The sequence below is a fragment of the Chelonoidis abingdonii genome, chromosome 12, assembly GCF_003597395.2.
Source record: "Chelonoidis abingdonii isolate Lonesome George chromosome 12, CheloAbing_2.0, whole genome shotgun sequence".
Lineage (NCBI taxonomy): Eukaryota > Metazoa > Chordata > Testudines > Testudinidae > Chelonoidis > Chelonoidis abingdonii.
The window spans coordinates 3,174,197-3,193,902 of NC_133780.1; the positions used below are offsets into that span (position 1 = coordinate 3,174,197).

At 47.9% G+C, this 19,706-nt stretch overlaps 1 protein-coding gene across 1 annotated transcript; it reads left to right on the forward strand.

Moving 5' to 3' along the window:
• The first annotated feature begins 803 nt into the window (after positions 1-803).
• Positions 804-18,218, forward strand: LOC116829227 (E3 ubiquitin-protein ligase TRIM39-like). The gene is made up of 7 exons (XM_032787933.2): positions 804-1,220; positions 6,279-6,374; positions 7,501-7,731; positions 9,378-9,400; positions 13,795-13,910; positions 15,414-15,446; positions 17,683-18,218. The coding sequence occupies exons 1-7, from the start codon at positions 804-806 to the stop codon at positions 18,216-18,218; spliced, it is 1,452 nt and encodes a 483-aa protein (XP_032643824.1).
• The last annotated feature ends 1,488 nt before the right edge of the window (positions 18,219-19,706 follow it).

Below are 19,706 nucleotides of genomic sequence, written 5' to 3' on the forward strand. Positions count from 1 at the left end.
AGCCCTTTTTGTCACTTGGAATAGCTTTGCCAATCAGGACTTTGCAGAAGTTAGATGAACGCTAAGAAGCCATCTGTGCCTCATGCAAAGCCCTTGGCACAAGATATCAACATGTTTTCGTGCTGCAGTTCGTAAGAATCAGGCAGTGACTCTGGCTCCCACGATTCTAGCCACTTGTTTTGCCTCTTCCTCTGTCACAGACCATCTGTATATACCCTGCTGACCTGTGAGAACATGGCTAGGAAGACGGTATTTAGAAATTATTGTATCCATCACAGAGGGCAAATATTAAGCAGAAATAAAGACGGTTACTGCCATGGTTACTGGGTTGTAGGGGGAGAGGTATGCCTGTAGAATCCTCCCTTTCTGAAGGCTGGAATACCACTGGCAGCCCACAGAACTTTGTAAATTTTCCCAGAAGCACCTGCTGCAGAGAGCTGTGCCATGAGCTAGGCTGTAGGTACCTCTGGAGTCCCACAACACAGGGACACAGCAATGGTGGGAAGAAGTGCTGTATGGAGCTTGGTGTGGATGTGGCAGGTGCTGTTTGTCAAACAACTGTTCTGCAGAGTGGCCAGGCTGCACCATTGCAGGGACCGGCAGCGTCAGGTGCTGCCACTCCACAGTCTGTCATGGTGCTTCCTCCAGTGCTAACTCAGACCAAAAGGAGTTTCCAGCCTCTCAAGAGTAATGAGGCAATGTATACATAGGAAACACCTGTTTGGTGTGCAAAGTTCAGAATCAGCCCCTTTCTGAGAACAGTAAAAGGAAACTAAATTTGATTCTTCCCTGCAGAAGCAGCCATGGCTGCTGCGAATCCAGCAAAACTGCTTCTAGGTGAACTGGCTTGTTCGGTGTGTCTAGATTATTTTAAAGATCCAGTGTGTCTAGATTGTGGGCACAATTTCTGCCAAGCCTGCATCACTCAGTGCTGGGAGGCATTGAGTACAAACTTCCACTGTCCTGAGTGCAGAAAAACCTTTTCCCAGAGAAACTTCAAACCAAACAGACAGCTAAGGAATATTGTAGAAACTTCCAGAAAACTTACACTGGAGTCAACAAAAGAACCAGAAGTTGAGAGAGTGTGTGAAAAACACAAGAGGGCTTTAGATGTCTTCTGCCAAGTGGAAGAAATACTCGTGTGTATGGTTTGCCATCTGTCCCAAAATCACAGAGAACACACTGTGGTTCCCATAGAGGAGACTGCTGAAGATTACAAGGTAAGAAATCACGGGACGGTGTAAAGTCTGGAATAGCCAGGAATGGCATTTTAATTTAAAAAATTATGGCAAAAACCAGTGGATACGATTAGACACCCTTACAAACAATACTTTAGCAATGAGAACAGACTTATAACACACTGTTATTAACCTGTTCCAACCCCAAACCATTTTTAACACCAATAAGGACCCAGAAAAGTCAGTTCCAATGTGACCCAAGGGGTGAAATTTATACCTATAGCCCAGTACAATTATAGTGGAACTGCTGCTGACCTGGGACACATAGTCTGCTAGAAATGAAAAAACATCTTGTGTGCATGTGTTGTGCACCTGTCATGAGTCAGTGCAGCCACAGGAATTGCTGGATTTTCCTGAAAAAAGGTACATTAAGGGGAGAGGAAAAGTCTTCTAGTTGAATTGTGGCATATGAACAAGTGTAGTTGGCTTCAATATTGTCACCTCTTAAAAATACCAATAACTTCTGGAAGATCCAGACTTACAGAGATTTCAGGGACCTGGCAGTACTGACACACAAACCATTCCAGGGCACAGTGGAGGCCACACCACATAAGTCATTGTGACTGATTCCGCTTTTCTGTTTTTCATACATTATTTTTCATTTGTTGTGTATTTTTGGGAAGAGTTACTCTCACATGTGCAGCTGAGACATTAGAGTCTGTTATTTTTCACTGGTAATTTTTAGATAGGCTTAAATGTTTCTGCTCCAGAACTTTTGACAGTACGGATGGCGTTGTACAAACATGAGATCTCAAAGGATCTTTTCTCCTATTCCTATGGGGCACACGTGGGTCAGGTGTTTCATCTTGTCTGAAATAACGAACAATCACTTTGTCCACATTTCCGTCAAGAACTTCATATCCGTATCTGTGACACAAAACCTCATCTATATCAATCAGTCTTCCAAAATATCTCTTCCTTACCAGGGGATCCTCTGTTGGGGAAAGATGTCTTCCTCTGTGGACCCATTTGTATTGATCACACCTCCAGTCATCTTTTTTTGTCCTTTTGCCCCTTATAACTGTGTGCAAGCAGCTGCCTGTTTTTTGGCTTAGAAGCTGGAAGAGTCAATATTTTGTTTTTCATAGGATTTCTTAAAATATCCAGTGCTTCTTGCAGTGAAAGTGGTCCCAATTTATACATATAAACTAAACTACACATACTGGAGAAAAAAAAGACTAAACAATCTATTTTATTGTACTTGTGCACCTGTGAACTTTAGGTTTTGTTAAATCTTCTGCGCAGATCGGATTAGAGTTACGGGTGAGACGCACGCCGACTGGACAATTGTTGAGACGCAACTTGATAGAGTAGGATGATTAAAGTAGAATCATGTATTGCATTTAAGCAACACACACTACTAAGTCAGTGATTGGCAACAATGAGAGGGACCTAGGAGGTTAGTGGCCTATTCTGAGCCTACTTATGTGCAGTGGTAAGCTGGAGCCTCTTCGCACTGGTTCCTGGGAACCAGCTGTTAAATTTAGAAGCCTTTTTAGAACCGGTTGTCCTGCACGGGACAACCGGTTCTAAAAGGGCTTTTAAATTTAACAACCAGTAAAGCTCCAGCAGCTCTCCCCCTGCCCCTGGCCCCAGTTCACCTCCGCCTCCTCCCCTGAATGCTCCACCCTTCTTCTCCTCCCCCTCCCCTGCTTCTCACCAATCACCTGTTCACGCGGGAAGCCTGGGAGGGCTGAGAAGCAAGCGGAGGCTTCACACAGGTGAGCTGGGGTAAGGAGGCGCGGGGAGGGTTCCACGGAGGTGCGGCCTGGCCTGGCCCAGCCGAGTGGCTCCGGCCCAGCCCCGGCCCCAGCTGACTTGCTCCGGCCCTGGCCCAGTGGCCCCAGCCCAGCGGCTCCGGGTCTGGCTGACCTGTCCATGTGCACCACAGTGGGGCTGCTGGTAAACAGCATCAAATCCACATTGGTACTGGTGTAATGCATAGAGTTCATTGGTGCGATTCTGGACGTGACATCAGCCAGAGCCTCCCTCCCACCGGACAGATTTGAAACCTTGAGGGAACTCATCGGGTTGGTCATGAGGTTTCTGTGGCGACCTCCAGAGTGTGCCTCCAACTCCTGGGTCATATGTCAGCGTGCACGTATGTGGTTTGTCACACCAGACTCAGGATGCGGCCACTTCAGGTCTGGTTGGCCTCGACATTGTCCCAGTCCAGAGACAGGATGGACAAAGTCCTCACTGTGTCGAAACCTGTGCTAGCCTCCCTCCGCTGGTGGTACACCCCAGGGAACATGTTCCATGGGGTTCCGTTCAGAGGCCGGCTCCCATCTGTGGAATTGGTGTCCGATGTGTCGGACTTACGGTGGGGAGCCCATGTGGGAAACCTCCAGACCCCAGGTCTGTGGGCCGTGCAGGAACTAGCCCTGCACATAAATGTCAAGGAGCTCAGGGTGGTCAGTCTAGCCTGCGTGGCCTTTCGCTCGTGCCTAGCAGGCAGGGTGGAAGAGTTCTCACAGACAACATGGTCTTGATGTTCTACATCAACAGGCAAGGCGGGGCTCGCTCTTCAGCCCTGTGCCAGAAAGCCCTCAGGTTGTGAGATTTCTGTATAGCCCACAGTATCGACTTGGAAGCCCACCACTTACCAGGCGTCCAAAACTCTTGGGCAGATCTGCTGAGCCGGGACCTCTCCTCTCAGCACGAATGGTCGCTGCACCCGGAGGTGGTGCACAGGATTTTCCAAACATGGGGCACACCCCAAGTGGATGTTTGCAACCCGGCAGAACTGCCAGTGTCCCCTTTTCTGCTCCAGGGGAGGGCTGGGCATGGGCGTGATCTCCGACGCCTTCCTTCTGTCTTGGTCGGGTCAGCTTTTGTATGCCTTCCCCCGATTCTGCTGAGCAGCAAGATCTTGGAGAAGATCAAGACAGACAGGGCTTACATCCTCCTGATCGCCCCGGCGTGGCCCAGACAGCATTGGTATGAGACTCTCATGAGCTTAGCAGTTGCCCCCCTGTGGCAGGTGCCAACCCACCCGGACCTTCTTGCCCAGGACCAGGGCTGCTTCCTCCACCCCAACTTAGCAGCCCTCCACCTCACGGCATGGTTGCTCAATGGTTAGGCCAAGAGGAGAGGACTTGCTTGGAGGCAGTCCAGTGAGTCCTCCTGGAAAGCAGGAGGCCCTCCATGTGTCTGGCCTATCAGGCAAAGTGGTCTCAGTTTTCCCAGTGGGCTGCTGATAGGGGCATCTTGCCAGTGGCTGCTCCAATCCAACTTATACTGGAATACCTCCTTCATCTCAGAGCCCAGGGCCTCGCGCCCTCATCCATCAAGGTGCATCTGGCAGCCATATCAGCCTTTCACCCGCCAGTACAGGGCCACACAATATTCTCTCATGCCATGACTGGTCGATTTCTTAAGGGCTTGGATCGCCTCTTTCCTTATGTTAGACCCCTGGTCCCTCCGTGGGACCTAAACTTGGTTCTGGCCAGGCTAACAGGACGTCCATTTGAGCTGCTTGCTACATGTTTCTGGTCCCACCTCTCATGGAAAGAAGCCTTTCTTGTGGCAATCATGTCTGCTAGAAGAGTCTTGGAGCTCTGGGCCCTGATCTCCAAAACTCCGTACACGGTATTCCATAAGGATAAGGTCCAGTTCTGCCCACACCCTTTGTTCCACCCTAAGGTCGTCATATGGACCAGGACATTTTTCTGCCGGTGCTTTGTCCCAAGCCTCATGTGTCCAGTGAGGAGCGCCGCCTCCACATGCTGGATGTAAGATGGGCTTTGGCCTTTTACCTGGAACATACAAGACCCAGACACTCACAGACACTATGTCTCCAGAGCCCAGGGACCCAGAAGGAGAAACAGCCTGATGCTGGATCTCAGCTTGCACAGTTTCCTGCTTGCTGCTGCCCCCTTCCTTCCCTCAGGGAATGCTGGCAACTGCAACAGCTGCTGAGAACACTCCAGTTCCCTCCTGCTGGCACTGTCTTTTATTTGTGAGCTGGTCTCTGCCAAGTCCAGCAGCCCCTAGTGGCAACCAACATCTCTGCAGCCCATTTCTGTGGGGAAAAACAGAAATTCTGCGTGCCCAACATTAATTTCTGCAAAATTCTGCATTGCGCAGTGGCGCAGAATTTCCCCAGGAGTACAATGTGTTATGTGTCTGTTCTCTTTACTAAAATATTGTTCTTAACTGTCTGTACAAGTACCTGTTGTTTTTTGCAACAATTTTATTGACTAAAATCTTGTTCTGGGCCTTTCTGGCTCGTTCCAGCTTTAAAACCATCCCTATATTTCTAAAAGCAGCAGAGAATCCTGTGGCACCTTATAGACTAACAGACGTTTTGGAGCGTGAGCTTTCGTGGGTGAATACCCACTTCGTCAGACGCAGTATTCACCCACGAAAGCTCACGCTCCAAAACGTCTGTTAGTCTATAAGGTGCCACAGGATTCTCTGCTGCTTTTACAGATCCAGACTAACACGGCTACCCCTCTGATACCTATATTTCTAGGCATGCGCACTGCAGTGCTGCCTCCCTCTAGGCACCCGGACTCCTATTTCCCACCTAAGCCCTAGAGCGATTCAGTCTGGAGGAAGACAGGCATTTGGCTGCCGAAGTAGAGTGTGGGACCCAACCTGGTAGGTGGCCTCTGAACAGACCTGCCAGATCAGGCCCCACATAAGCTAATACACACAGAGGCAGCCCTACCTGCTGACTTTTAGGCCTGGGGTTAGGGTACTCACCTGTGAAGTAGGAAACATTGGTTCAAGTCCCTCTTCTATCTGATGAGAAGAGATTCAAACAGGGATCTGCCATCTCTTGGGTGAGTGCCCTAAGCATGGGCTATTGTGATGTGGGGCTCCCTCCCTCTCCCCTGTAGAAGCTGTTCCACTGGGGATAAAGAGTCATTTGGGCCAAAGAGAGAGAAACCACAAACATGAGAATGACTGTATAGCCATGTGGTTAGAGCACTCACCCATTTTATTATGTATTTGATATTCTTGCAAACATAAATAAATGCAGGGGAAATCCTCCAAAAACAACCAAAACTACACCAGTTTTTCTTTCGTCAGGACCAAATTCAGAGCCGTTTGGAGATTTTGAAGAAAGAGAGAGAAGAGATTCTGTCATTTAAACTGAGTGAGGAAAATAAAAGCCATGAACTGCTGGTAGGTGCCGTTATTACTCAGAAGCAAATGTGCACAGGGACATTATCAACACACAGCTTAGTCTGAGTATCGTAAGAGGAACAGTGAGTAACACGCTCTCATCTGTTAAAGGTGATCACTTCTTTCTTCTCATTGTAAAGAAAAACGTCTGCTTTAATTGAGAGTCAGCAGGAAAATGCTTCATTTAAGAAAGAGTTTTAATAATCCAAACATTTTCACTGATAATTCGAGTGTAATTTGTTTACTAAACAGTAGTTTCTCCTTTAGTCTTTCAGCTAAAGCTGGTTGAAAATTTTCAACCAAAAAAATCTTCCTGCAGATAAAAGGGGTTTAGTAGAAAACAACTTTTTTCATGGGAATAAGTCACTTGCAACAAATTTTTCAATTTTTTGACAGGAAATTTCAGAATTAAACAAACATTTTTGTGTCATTTCAAACTGAAATTTTCATTTTGCTTTTTTTATCTCTTTCTTTCTCTTTTTCATCCTTTTTTCTACTGAGTCCACTAAAACGAATAATTTCCAGGGTTTTTTTTCCCCTTCATTTTTTCTTTTTCTTTTTGCCACTTTTTCAAAAATGGGAGATCTTTTGAAGAGGTACAGAGAGGAAGTACTAAAAAGAAAAATGAGAGGAAACCAACATTATTTTGTTCCATTTTGGGAAAAGAGAGAGAGAAAAATGTGACATTTTTCAAAAGTTATTTTAAAATATTTTTCAAACAAATCAAAAGAAATTCCATTTTGAAAACTGAGAAATGAAAGCAACTTTGAAATTCAATTATTTTTGCAAATTCCCCCACCCCTCATTTTTTGGCCAGCTGTACTTTCAACAGAGATAACCACAGCTGGACAATCAGTGCAGCTACTATAGGAATCTGCTGCCCCAGAGGAGGAGGTTCACTTAGTGCAGGGCCGGCTCCAGTTCTCTAAACACCAGTTAGAACTCTTAAAAATCTATTGGAAAATCTTCCGTCTACTGAGCATAGAGTATATTCTCCATAAAATGTCAGAAGATAAATTCTGTAGGATTGCAATGACATGCTGCCACGTGCATAAAATCTCCCATGACTCTCTCCATACTCTTGTCCTTGACCTGTTCTTTTCCTGTTCGTATCTCGCCATTTCAGAAAGAGCTAGAAACTGAGAAGCAGAAGATTGTGTCTGAATTTCAGCAATTGAGCCAGTTTTTGAAGGAACAAGAGCGACTCCTGCTGGCCCAGTTGGAAGAGCTGAATAAGGAAATTGAAAAGAGGAGGGATGAATATGTTGCCAAATTATCTGAGGAACTATCCTCTTTCAGTTCCCTGATCAGTGAGATGGAGGAGAAGTGCCAACTGTCAGCGAGTGAATTCCTGCAGGTGAGACAGTGTTAGAAACACCCCAGAAGCTTTCACAGTTGAAGAAAATCTCCTAACTCTTCACTTTTGGAGTGTAGGCGTGAATGGTCAGAACATACAGTATTGCTAAAATATACATTATATTTCCTTAAGGGCTTGATCCAATGCCCAGTAAAGTCAATGGAAATATACTTCTTGAGTACAATGAGCATTGGACTGAGCCCTAAATGAAAATAAATTCTTCTTTTGAATTCTAGTGGGAGAAGATTCCTCCAAAAATGGCAAATTCCAAACTCTGTTCTCTCCGTCTCCTAATGCAAGAACAAAGGGACATTCAATAAAATCAGAAGGTTGCAAAGTCAAAACTGATTCAATGAACGCTTTTTCACACATCATGTAATTAGACTGTGGAACTCTTTGCCAACGGATGTTGTTGAGACCAAGCATTTAGCAAAACTCAAAAAGTGATCAGATATTTATATGGATAAGAAGAATACGCAGAGTGATCTTAAACCTCATGCTTCATTGCTTCAGCCAGTTGCTAACTATTAGAGAGCAGGATGAGAATGTAGGGGAGCAGATTATCTTACACCTTCCTCTGAAGCATCTGGCACTGTCCACCTTTGGAGACAGAATAGTGATTAGATGGACTTCCGGTCTGAGCCAGTCTGGCATTTCCTGTGTTCCAAACACTAACTCCAAAGGATTAAAGATGGAACCAGTCTTCAATTATGGAAATAGCTAAGATTGAAGCCAAGATTCCATTTAAAGCCTGATTTTGCTACTTTTCCTACATGTCACAAAAAGGGAAAATACAGGCCTTAAAATTGGTACATGAGGTCTGAGGCTATGGTGATTTTTCTGCCAGAACTGAAGTTAGTTAGGGAAGCTGTTCTTTACTTACAGTAGCCTGAATGTGTAAGTAGTTGTAAGAATTCCAAAAGCCTTCTAATGATTTTATTTTTCAAAAAATGCCTCTAACTAGCAAAAAAAAGAAAAAAAGGTGAGAAATAAAATGTAGCATGCTGAACTTCTCTAGCTGATATCTAGGGTCAGATTATCTGTTGCAACCAGTATCTGCTGTGTGCAGCATTCTTCACCCCTCAGGTCTCCTGCACTGAACCTGGGGTATAGGATAGTGATTGGCCCTGTGTTACTCTGTACCCCAAACCCATTGTTCTCACCCAGCCCCAGCTTCCTGTGGATGTCAAGAAGCCCACAGGATGGGCCTTCATAATGTTTGTGGAAGAGTGAAGGGAGAGTTTACAGCATGGGGGCAGCACAGCATGGGGGCATCCCTCCCTCTGGACCCACTGGAGTCTGCAGGAGGGAATCTTCCCCAAACCTGTGAGTGTTAGGAAGATCCTTGTTCAACACATCGCAAGACTGAGCCCTCTGGTTCCAAGCGCCGGGTGGTTATCCACATGTCACTACACAAAGAACCTGTGTGCCTCCTTATACAAACTTCTTGGGCCCAGATCCTGCAGTCAGTGCCCTTATCCGAAAGAGGAAAGGCAACACATTTAATGCTTTTGTTTGCATTAATAAATAACAAATAATTTCTCTTTGAACCTCAAACTGTGAAGACAAAGTGAGTCCCCTCCAGAGCAGGAGGGATCTTTAGTGTGAGAGATGGGACTGAATTTCCTTTTATCTCTCCCCTCTAGGACATCAAAGGCACCGTGAGCAGGTAGGTAGCTCCTTCTCACTCTCCCTTTCATTTCCCAATGCAGAGATGTGATTTTAAACATGAGACATTGCTCCCCATGGTCCAGCAATGCAGAATGTGGAGCTGGTTCCCAATCTCTCTCTGTTAAATCTAATCTTGAGCCCGTTGTCATTTTGACTAGACTCCAGAGTAGACCAGCCTGAGAAAAGAGTGATTTACCTACAGACGAGGTATTTATTTATAGTGTAACTAGTAGACTGGAGACCTCAGGGGATTGGGGCTGGAGAATGGGTCTCTCATTTCTAGGTCACAGACTCTAGGTCTCTCATTTCTAGGTCAGTAGGGATGGAAAGTTAGTGCCACTTGATGACTATTCAATGAGCTGTTTATTAATTGTTTCTTATTATGCAGTGAGGTCTAGCCGTGTGCTGAGTGTGGCAAGAGATATCATGGAAGAGACGTTCTCTGCTCTAAGGAGTTTATAATATGCTATTATCAGTAGCGCTATGGCAGTGCCTAGAGGCTCAAGACAAAATCAGGTCCCAACATGCTGCACAGACACACAGGCATAGACGGTCTCTGCCCAAAGGAGTTTACAGTCTAAATCAGAGGTGGGCAAAGTACGGGCTGTGGGTCACATCTGGCCCGTTGGACCATCCTGCCTGGCCCCTGAGCTCTCAGCTGGGGAGGATAGTCCCTGGCCCCTCCCCTGCTGTCCCCCTTCCCCTGCAGCCTCAGCTCACCAGGCTGCCAGTGCTCTGGGGGTTGGGGCTGCATGCTCCTGCCGGGCGGCATGGCTTCCAGTGCTGCTACTCTGAGCATCATGGTAAGGGGGTGGAAAGCAGGGGTATGGATAAAAGGGAGAGAGTCCCGGGGGGCAGCCAGGAGACAGGGAGTGGGGGGCAGTGGGATAGGCATGGGAGGCCTGGGGGCCTGTCAGGAAGTGGGGGTGTGGATAGGGGTCGGGGCAGTCAGGGGACTGGCAGCAGGGTGTTGGATAGGGGGTGGGGTCCCGGGGGGGCAGTTCAGGGCAGGGGTCTCAAGGGGTGGTGGTCAGGAGACAAGGAGCGAGGGGGGTTGGATGGGTTGGGGGTTCTGAGGGGGGCAGTCAGGGAGTGGGAAGTGGGAGGGGGTGGATAGGGAACGGGGGCCAGGCTGTTTGGGGAGGTACAGCCTTCACTACCCAGCCCTGCATACAGTTTTGCAAGCCCGAAATGGCCCTCGGGCCAAAAAGTTTGCCTACCTCTGGTCTAAATTAAAACAATAGAAAAAGAGTAGAGGGAGGAAGGATTAAAATCATTTTAAGGGGGCATTCAATAAAGTCAAAATGCTGCACTTTGGAGGGAAAACTCAAACATACAACTACGAAATGGGGAAAAACTGGCTAGGCAGCAGTACTGCAGAAAAACATCTGGGGGTTCAAGTGGATCACACAGTGAATGAGTCGGCAGTGTGATGCTCTTGTGGAAAAGGCAAATGTCATTGTGGGATGTTGTCACAGATTACTGTAGTCACTGCAGGTGGTGCCTACTCTGCTGTGGGGATTAGCTCTCTTCCAGGGCCAACACCTCCCCTTGCATTTCTCCCCGAGTTGTGCTGTGTCTCACTCTGCAGCCTCATTTCTCTCTCCAAGAGCTGCAGCTTCTTCTTCATGTGGCATCCTCCAGCCAGGTCACTAAATGGTTTCCCCTTCTGGGGTACAGAGTCTCACTGGTCCCACTGTCCAGGCAATGCCGCTCCATCAGTGGCTGGTAGGGGAACTCGAGCCACCCACTGCCCCAGGTCCCAGTCCAGGAACCCTCCACATGCAGGCAATATCTGTTCAGTCCCCAAAGTTTGCTGCTTTCTCCGTAGGGTGCTTCCCACTTGCCTCCCACAGGGTCTCTTCTCAGTACACCCTTTTCTCAGGGCCAGGCTCCCGGCATCCTACTCTTTCCCTGGATTTCCTTCCTTCTCTCTCTAATGCATAGGAGCTGGCTACATATTTCCTCACTGTAACCATTTCTGTTGTCAGCTTCCTGGCTTTATACTAGCACAGCCCCCACCTGCTCAGCTGAGCTTCATTGTCCGATCAGGGGTTACTTCTCCCGCCTAAACACTGCCTCATGTATGGTCTGTCTCACTAACCTCCTTTTTCTCAGTTTCCTTCATACTTTTCGGGGGCTGATGTGGAGTGAACACCTTACCATAGATGTATTAACAGGAGTGTCATATGTAAGACACAAGAGGACATTGTTCCACCCTTCTTGCCACTGGGAGGCCTCAGCTGGAAAACTGTGTCCAGTTTTGGGCACCACACTTTCAGAAAGATGTGGGCAAATTGGAGAAAGTTCAGAGGAGAGCAACAAAGACGATCAGAGGCTTAGAATGGATGAGCTGTGATGAAGGTTGAAATAAATGGGTGTGTTTAGTCTAGAGAAGAGAAGACTGAGACAGGGCCTGATAACAGTCTTCAAATCTGTCTGAGGCTGTTCTGCAGAGAGCAGTGACCAGCTGTTCTTCAAGTCCCCTGAGGGCAGAACAAGAAGTAATCAGTTTAATTTGCCGCAAGGGAGATTTACATCAGTGTGACAGGTTCCCAGGGTGCAGCCTGGACTGTGGGACTGCTGAGCCCTCCAGATCCCCAACCTGGGCTGCCTCTCGCCCTGTGATGCTGATGTCAAGCTACAAGCCTGACAGGCCCTGCGCTGACACAGACACCTATGAGCAGGGACCTGCCTAGCTGTGTTACATGAATCATCTCCCAGCCATTGTTGCACCAGCAATAGAAGGTGCCAGCCAGTTCCCCCCAGCTCCAGCCCTGCCCCCCAGAACTGCACCGACTCACACTGCTCAAGGCTCGCTGGGCGCTGCAAGTTCATTCAGTCGTTTGCCGTCCCTCAGTGTGGAGTGGACACACACTGTAAGCTGAGAACCCCTGTGCTAGTGGACTGACCATTGTATGTATCCAAAGAACTAGATAAGAACATAAATTATCTTTGAAATGGGATAGTGGGTCTCACACCAGGTCCTGGTACAATGGGTATCTACATCACCACAAGGATTGTCACTAATTATCTCTCTTGAATGGTGTACAGGATATAAGTCAGGTGATCCTGCTTCCCACACTCACAATACAAGACTGAGGGGATGTTCAATGCAACTGAAACCAACTAGTGTAAAGCTGAGAAAAGGAAATATTTTATTTTTTACACAATTCATTATTAACCCATGGAACTCATTGCCACATGGTATTACTGAGTTTCATAAATGCATAAAGTTGAAGACCAGGGAGGACCGTAAGATCATCACATTTGACCTGTATATCACAGCACAGGCTCCGACTTTCTCATTCCCCCAGGGGAGTTGGACCCCTGCTCTGCCCCGGGCCCAGCCCCCACTCCACCCCTTCTCCCAGCTAGTGGGTGGGAGGCACTGGGGGAGAGGGAGAAGCTGATCTAAGGGGCTGCTAGTGCGTGCTGAGCACCCATTATTTTTTTTCTGTGGGTGCTCCAGTCTCAGAGCACCCACAGAGTCGGTGCCTATGTATCGCATTCGCAGGTCCTTAAATTTCACCCAGTTATTCCTGTGTTCAGCCCAATAACTTTTATTTGACTATATCCTAGCTTGCGTTGACTAAAGCACCTTCCAGAAAGTCAGTCAGTCTAGATTTGAACACATCAACAGACAGTAGCACCTGAAACTCTCTAGAAGTGGGGGGGCCACCGGTGCCCAAACCATGGCCCCACCACTGCTCTGTCTCTTCCCCCAAGACCCTGCCCCCTGCTTGCTCCTCTCTGCCCCCTCCCCCATCACTTGCCTGTAAGGCAGGTACAAAGGGAGCGAGCAGAACTCTCCTACTTTTAAAAGTGGTGGGTCCATGGCCCTCCTGTTCTGGCGTCCCTGTCAAGAGATGGAGAATCCACCACTTCCCTTGGCAGTTTCTTCCAATGGTTAATCCACCCGCCCTGTTAACAATGTCTGTCTGATCTCCTGTGGGCATTTCTCCGGCTTCAGCTTCCAGCAATTGGTCCTGTTGTGTCTTTGTTTACTAAACTGAGGACCCCTTTAGTACCAAGTCTGTTCTCCCCGTGACGGTGTTTATACCCCACACTCAAGTCCCAGGGTTCTCTCAGGGCAAGGCATTTTCACCAGCCCTCAAATCAGTTTTGTGAGTCTTCTCTGCACCATCTCCACTTTTTCAACATCCATTTTAAAATGGGGACACGGGAGCTGGATGCAGTTTTCCAACATCGGTCTCACCAAAATGAAGGGAAAGCTTGTAGGGTCCACGCTGGTATTGTAACTATTCCTGGGGCAATAGAGAATTTAATCCTCCAGGATCTGCTGAGCTACAACCATTCACTAGAATAAAATACATTTTAGTAAAAAGTATGAACGAACTCCACAACAAGTAACACTGGGTTGTTCTTCAGATGTGAGAGGGAGAAGTTTCAGAACCCAGCGGCCTTTTCTTCTGAACTGAAATGGAGAATCTGGGAATCTTCTCAAAGAAATGCATCTCTGGGGACCATAATGAAGAAATTCAAAGGTAATAAACAGTCACCTGGGGAATTTTCTCACCTGTATTACACTGATAATAAACAGAGCTGGGGAAATCTCTGAGGGAAAATAACTGTGGACGGAGATAGTCAGCTAATCATTTGGAACCTATGAATTCCCTACTCAGCTCTCAGTACAGCACACGCACACTGGGTTAGGGTCCTAAATTCGGACTCCCTTTCTTAGCAGCTATGAACGTTAACTTTAGCTTGAGCCTCCTGCTGAATTAACTGTTTTTGAAGTATGTTTGTTTGGATTTTTTGTCTGCATGGCCTCCCGAGTCGTCATAGTTCCTCTCTTGCTTTAGAGAAGGAGTGGGGAATCTTTCTTCTATTATGGGCCATTGGCTTACATTAAAAAATCAATCCTGGGCCACTCACCCGCGGGAGGACAGAGAGGGGGCGTGGAGGCTCGGAGCTTCCCCTCCCGGGAGGCTGAGCCAGCGCTCGTGGCTCCAGCAACACGGGCAGTGGCGCTGGAACAATTTTTACAGTGGGGTGCTGAAAGCCAGTGGTCTCCAAACTTTTTACCTAGCACCCCCTCTTACCCCTGTTTGTGCCCCCTCTCCTCAGAGCTGGTGCCAAGATTGGGCCATCACTCTGGGAGAAGGAGAGTGGCGGGACACGGACAGGGGTAAGGGGTCTGAGGCTGGGACCACAGCTGGAGGTGGAAGTAGAGCCTCTGGTGCAGGGCCAGCAGATGGGAACCTGCCTGCGGTGCCGGGGGCAGAGCCCGAGCGGGGGTCCGGCAGCCAACGCAAAATCTGGGGGGTGTTGCACCACCCTTTGCACTCCTAGTTCCCACAGCTCTTGACAGAGGCTCGGGGCCTCCCCCTGCAGCAGGGCAAGTCGGCAGTGGAGACAGGTGGTGGTGCCACAGGCCAGATGAAATTTAGCAACAGGCTGGATCTGGACCATGGGCTGTCAGTTCCCCATCCCTGCTTTAGAGATTCTCCAACTTTTATCCTCCTAAGCTGGAGTCTGTCAGGAAGGATGAGCCAGTTTTACTGAGTACTAGTGGAACAGGAGCAGATTTAAAGTTAATTGAATGCTAATCAGTGAAAAAGTTTCTGTGTATTGGTCTGTCTGTGAATGATGTGTTGGTTTCAGAGGGTTTGTCTACACAGCAATTAAACACCTGTGGCTGGCTCATGTCTCCTGACTCAGGCTCACAAGGTTTGGGCTCGGGCTGGAGCCTGGGCTCTGCAACCCTCTCCCGTCACAGGGTCCCAGAGCCCAGGCTTCTGCCCAAGCCCGAGCATCTACACTGCAATTAAACAGCTCCATTGCCCAAGTCCTTGGGTTTTAATGTTTGTGGTTATTTTTTAGTGATATGTTTAATGGTTTGTATTGTTCTGAATTGCACTTAACCTCCCTAACTATAACTTAACAAAGTTTGTTTTCTTTTCATTTTGCTTTTGTGTTAGAAGATGTAAGTATATTAATAAACATGACATGACATTTTGTCTTTTTTCACCCTTTTCTTCCTCTAGACTCACTGTCGTCTAGACAGAGGTTGGACAAAGGTAAATTTCTGGGATCAAAGGGGGAGTGAAAACTTTCATATGAATTATGGTAGCTCATTGACAGCACCATAGTTCAGGTTTTGTTTCAATTTTGCATTTGACAGGAACTGGACACCATATTATTGGTGGCTGCACAAATCTTTCCTAAAAACAGAATAGTAGATTCTTTTCTCTATTATAATTTAGAATGTTTAAGTAGTGGTTGGCCTAACCAGATGGGCTGGGGTGGGGGAGAGGGGACGAGCAGTGTATCTCCATAGAGATCTAAAAGTTTAAAAATGAGCCTTTGGGAAAGTCAGAGAGGAACATCTGACCTCACTTGAAGAACTCTTCAGGCACATACATCACATCCTCTGGCAATATTGTTATTATTAGCAAATGCACAAGTGGTGCAATGAAGAATGGGACAATTCAACATACAAAAAATAGACATTTGTGTTTTATCGCTCCCCTTTATAAGTCGAAAGAAAAAATGTTAAAAATATCAAAAGGGGTAAGGTACACGTTAGCTATTAGCAGACATGTCAACTCTCATGAATTAATTGTGAGAGACGCGATTTCTGAGTAAAACTAAGCCTCACTCATGATCTCGCAATAGAACTGTGGCCGGAAAAAAAATCCCAACATTTGAGCGTTCTAAAAATTAGTCTTGATTTTACTTAGAAATCCTGTCAGCTACCCTGGGCGCGGCCGGGGCTCCTGCTGTCAGCCACCCCACTGAGGCTGCTCCCCTGAGAAGTGAGAGAGGGGACCCCACTGTAGCCCCCAGGCTTAGGGAGGGTGAAGAGCCCTAGGAGGAGCAGAGGTGAGGCTGGGAGGGCTTTATTATGGCCTGGGGGCTGCAGGGGGCCTGAAGTGAGCAGGGGGCTGATGGGGTGAGGGGGCTGTATTGATGGTGGGTTCTGAGCAGATGGGGTGAGTGCTGGGAGAGTGAACTGAGGGCAGTGGGGTAGGGGTGCTGAACTGATGAGGGGTGATCATGGGGATTGGGGGACTGAATTGGGGGGGGTTGGATGGGGACAGACCTGATGGAGATCTGGGGGACAGGATTAATTGCTGGGCAGAAGATGGGCAGATGTGGGGTGAGAACTCCTGCAGAAAGAGCCAAAATCCCCTTCTCCAGTACATGTAGGAGAGTGGGCAGCACTAATTGTCACATGCACACACCCTGTGGAGGGAGTTCAAACATCAAGAGACTGACCTAAAAACCACAATAGAATTCTTCCTAAAATGTCATGATTTTTGGGCCAGTCTCATGACATTGGATCTCTTGAAGCTGGCAATACTGTATTAGCCATTGCATAGCCTTGGGGCCAGCAGTGTGGAGTTTAGAAAGTCCCCGATAGACCAACACAAGAAGAGCAGCCATTCAGGAAGTGTGTGGTGTCCTCAGCCACATCACAGCTACACAGAGTCATGGGGGGCCAGTGATGTCTCTATAAAAGCAGTTTTCTTAGTGCTCGGCTGGCTGATCGTTAGGCGGGAGGGGGCTCTGCAAGGAGACGAGCTGTGAAGAGTTGCATCATTGGACAAGGGGACTTTGGATTCCCTGCAATCTGCTGGGAGCCTCCTATGCTGCCAGGGTCTCTAATCACATCTGTGGGGAGAGGTGAGTGCAGATGGGGAAAGATTCCGTGGGCCTGATTGTCGGGGGGACAGGACCATCCCTAGGGGGCTACACAGCAGAAATGATGGATTTGTTTCTTCTGGTACCAACTACACTAGCCAGTTGCACTGGCCCTCAGGGCCCCCCAAAAGCTCGAGACCTGGAGTGGTCGCCCCGATTCGCTCTACCCAAGGGACGGCTCTTCTGGGGTACAGACAGGATGCATCACACTCTGGATGACTCTGCTTTGCAGCCCTGAGGCCCCTGGAACTAGGGGCCAGGGAGACTAAAGGAAGGACAAACGTGGTTTAAAACCACCTCTTTCTAACCCCCCTTGTCTTTCCCCAAAACACAAGGATGGAATCACTGAGACTCAGACTCTGGGTCTGGGGGCCTGGCTCAGCGGAGCTGATCCTTTCGCTCTGTCCCTGAACTGACTCTGTCAGGGTGTGAATCCCCACGGCAGATGGCTGAGATCTCAGCACTGCTCCCCATGCAGAGCTGGGTAAATCCTGGAGTGAGGAGGTTGCCTCATTCACCCCCTAGCTGGGGCAGGTTCTGTCACTGACACGATCAGACCCGGTCCCAGGGCTGAGCTCTGCCCCTCACGCTCTGATTCTCTCTCTGCAGCGAACGTGACTCTGGATCCAGACACAGCCCATCCCTACCTCATCGTGTCTGCAGATCGGAAAAGTGTGAGAAGGGGAGACACATGGCAGGATCTGCCCGACAACCCTGAGAGATTTGACACTGAGCTCTGTGTGCTGGGCTGTGAGGGGTTCACCTCGGGCAGCCACTACTGGGAGATAGAGAGAAAGGAAGGTGAAGTCTGTATTGTGGGGGTGGCGAGGGAGTCTGTGAGCAGGAAGGGAGATATCGATTTTAACCCTGAGCAGGGGATCTGGGCTGTGCTGTGCAATGCAGATCGGTACTGGGCTCTCACATCCCCTGACGATCTCAGCCCCTTGTCCCTGAGCCGGGCACCCCGCAGGATCCGGGTTTATCTGGACTATGAACGGGGGCGGGTGGCGTTTTTCGATGCCGGTACTGGGGACCCGATCTTCACTTTCCCGCCGGCCTCTTTCGCCGGGGAGAAAATCCGCCCCCTCTTCTCTGGCCCGTTGCTTTTCATTTCCCTTTCCTCCTTCCCGGGGCCATGCTCTTAGTGTGCGGCTCACACCGTGTCCCTGAGGTGCCCGGACGCAGGGGTGGGGGGGGTGTTAGTGTGTGTACGAGGGGCAAAGGCTGGAATTTTCAAAAGAACTGAAGTGACGTAAAACGAATTGATTTTCAGTGGAACTTGTGCTGCTAAGTAACTTCAGGTGGGATTTTCAAAAGCACCTAAGTCATGTTTACTATTGTGCTAGTTTTAATGAGTTAATGTATTTTCTAGAATAATGAATTTTCCCTGTGTAGGCAAACTGCTTGTGATCTCCTGTTCTCTTTATTCACCCAGTAAATGGACCTGAGAGGGCAATTTATCTATTAAAACTTTTTGGGAAGCTCTGGTTTGCTGTGTGAGCGGTATTTTGAGATAGAAACAAAACGTTGATTTCCATATGAATTTTACCAAAAGTTATTTAAAACAGAGCCCTGAAAGCCCAATCAGTTCCCTTGTGTCTGCTGCCCAATACAGGATGTCAAGGCAGAAACATGAGAAATGTAGGATTGATTCATAGATTCATAGACTCTAGGACTGGAAGGGACCTCGAGAGGTCATCGAGTCTAGTCCCCTGCCCTCATGGCAGGACCAAATACTGTCTAGACCATCCCTGATAGACATTTATCTAACCTACTCTTAAATATCTCCAGAGATGGAGATTCCACAACCTCCCTAGGCAATTTATTCCAGTGTTTAACTACCCTGACAGTTAGGAACTTTTTCCTAATGTCCAACCTAAACCTCCCTTGCTGCAGTTTAAGCCCATTGCTTCTTGTTCTATCATTAGAGGCTAAGGTGAACAAGTTTTCTCCCTCCTCCTGATGACACCCTTTTAGATACCTGAAAACTGCTATCATGTCCCCTCTCAGTCTTCTCTTTTCCAAACTAAATAAACCCAATTCTTTCAGCCTTCCTTCATAGGTCATGTTCTCAAGACCGTTAATCATTCTTGTTGCTCTTCTCTGGACCCTCTCCAATTTCTCCACATCTTTCTTGAAATGCGGTGCCCAGAACTGGACACAATACTCCAGTTGAGGCCTAACCAGCGCAGAGTAGAGCGGAAGAATGACTTCTCGTGTCTTGTTTACAACACACCTGTTAATGCATCCCAGAATCACGTTTGCTTTTTTTGCAACAGTATCACACTGTTGACTCATATTTAGCTTGTGGTCCACTATGACCCCTAGATCTCTTTCTGCCATACTCCTTCCTAGACAGTCTCTTCCCATTCTGTATGTGTGAAACTGATTGTTCCTTCCTAAGTGGAGCACTTTGCATTTGTCTTTATTGAACTTCATCCGGTTTACCTCAGACCATTTCTCCAATTTATCCAGATCATTTTGAATTATGACCCTGTCCTCCAAAGCAGTTGCAATCTCTCCCAGTTTGGTATCATCTGCAAACTTAATAAGCGTACTTTCTATGCCAACATCTAAGTCGTTGATGATGATATTGAACAGAGCCAGTCCCAAAACAGACCCCTGCGGAACCC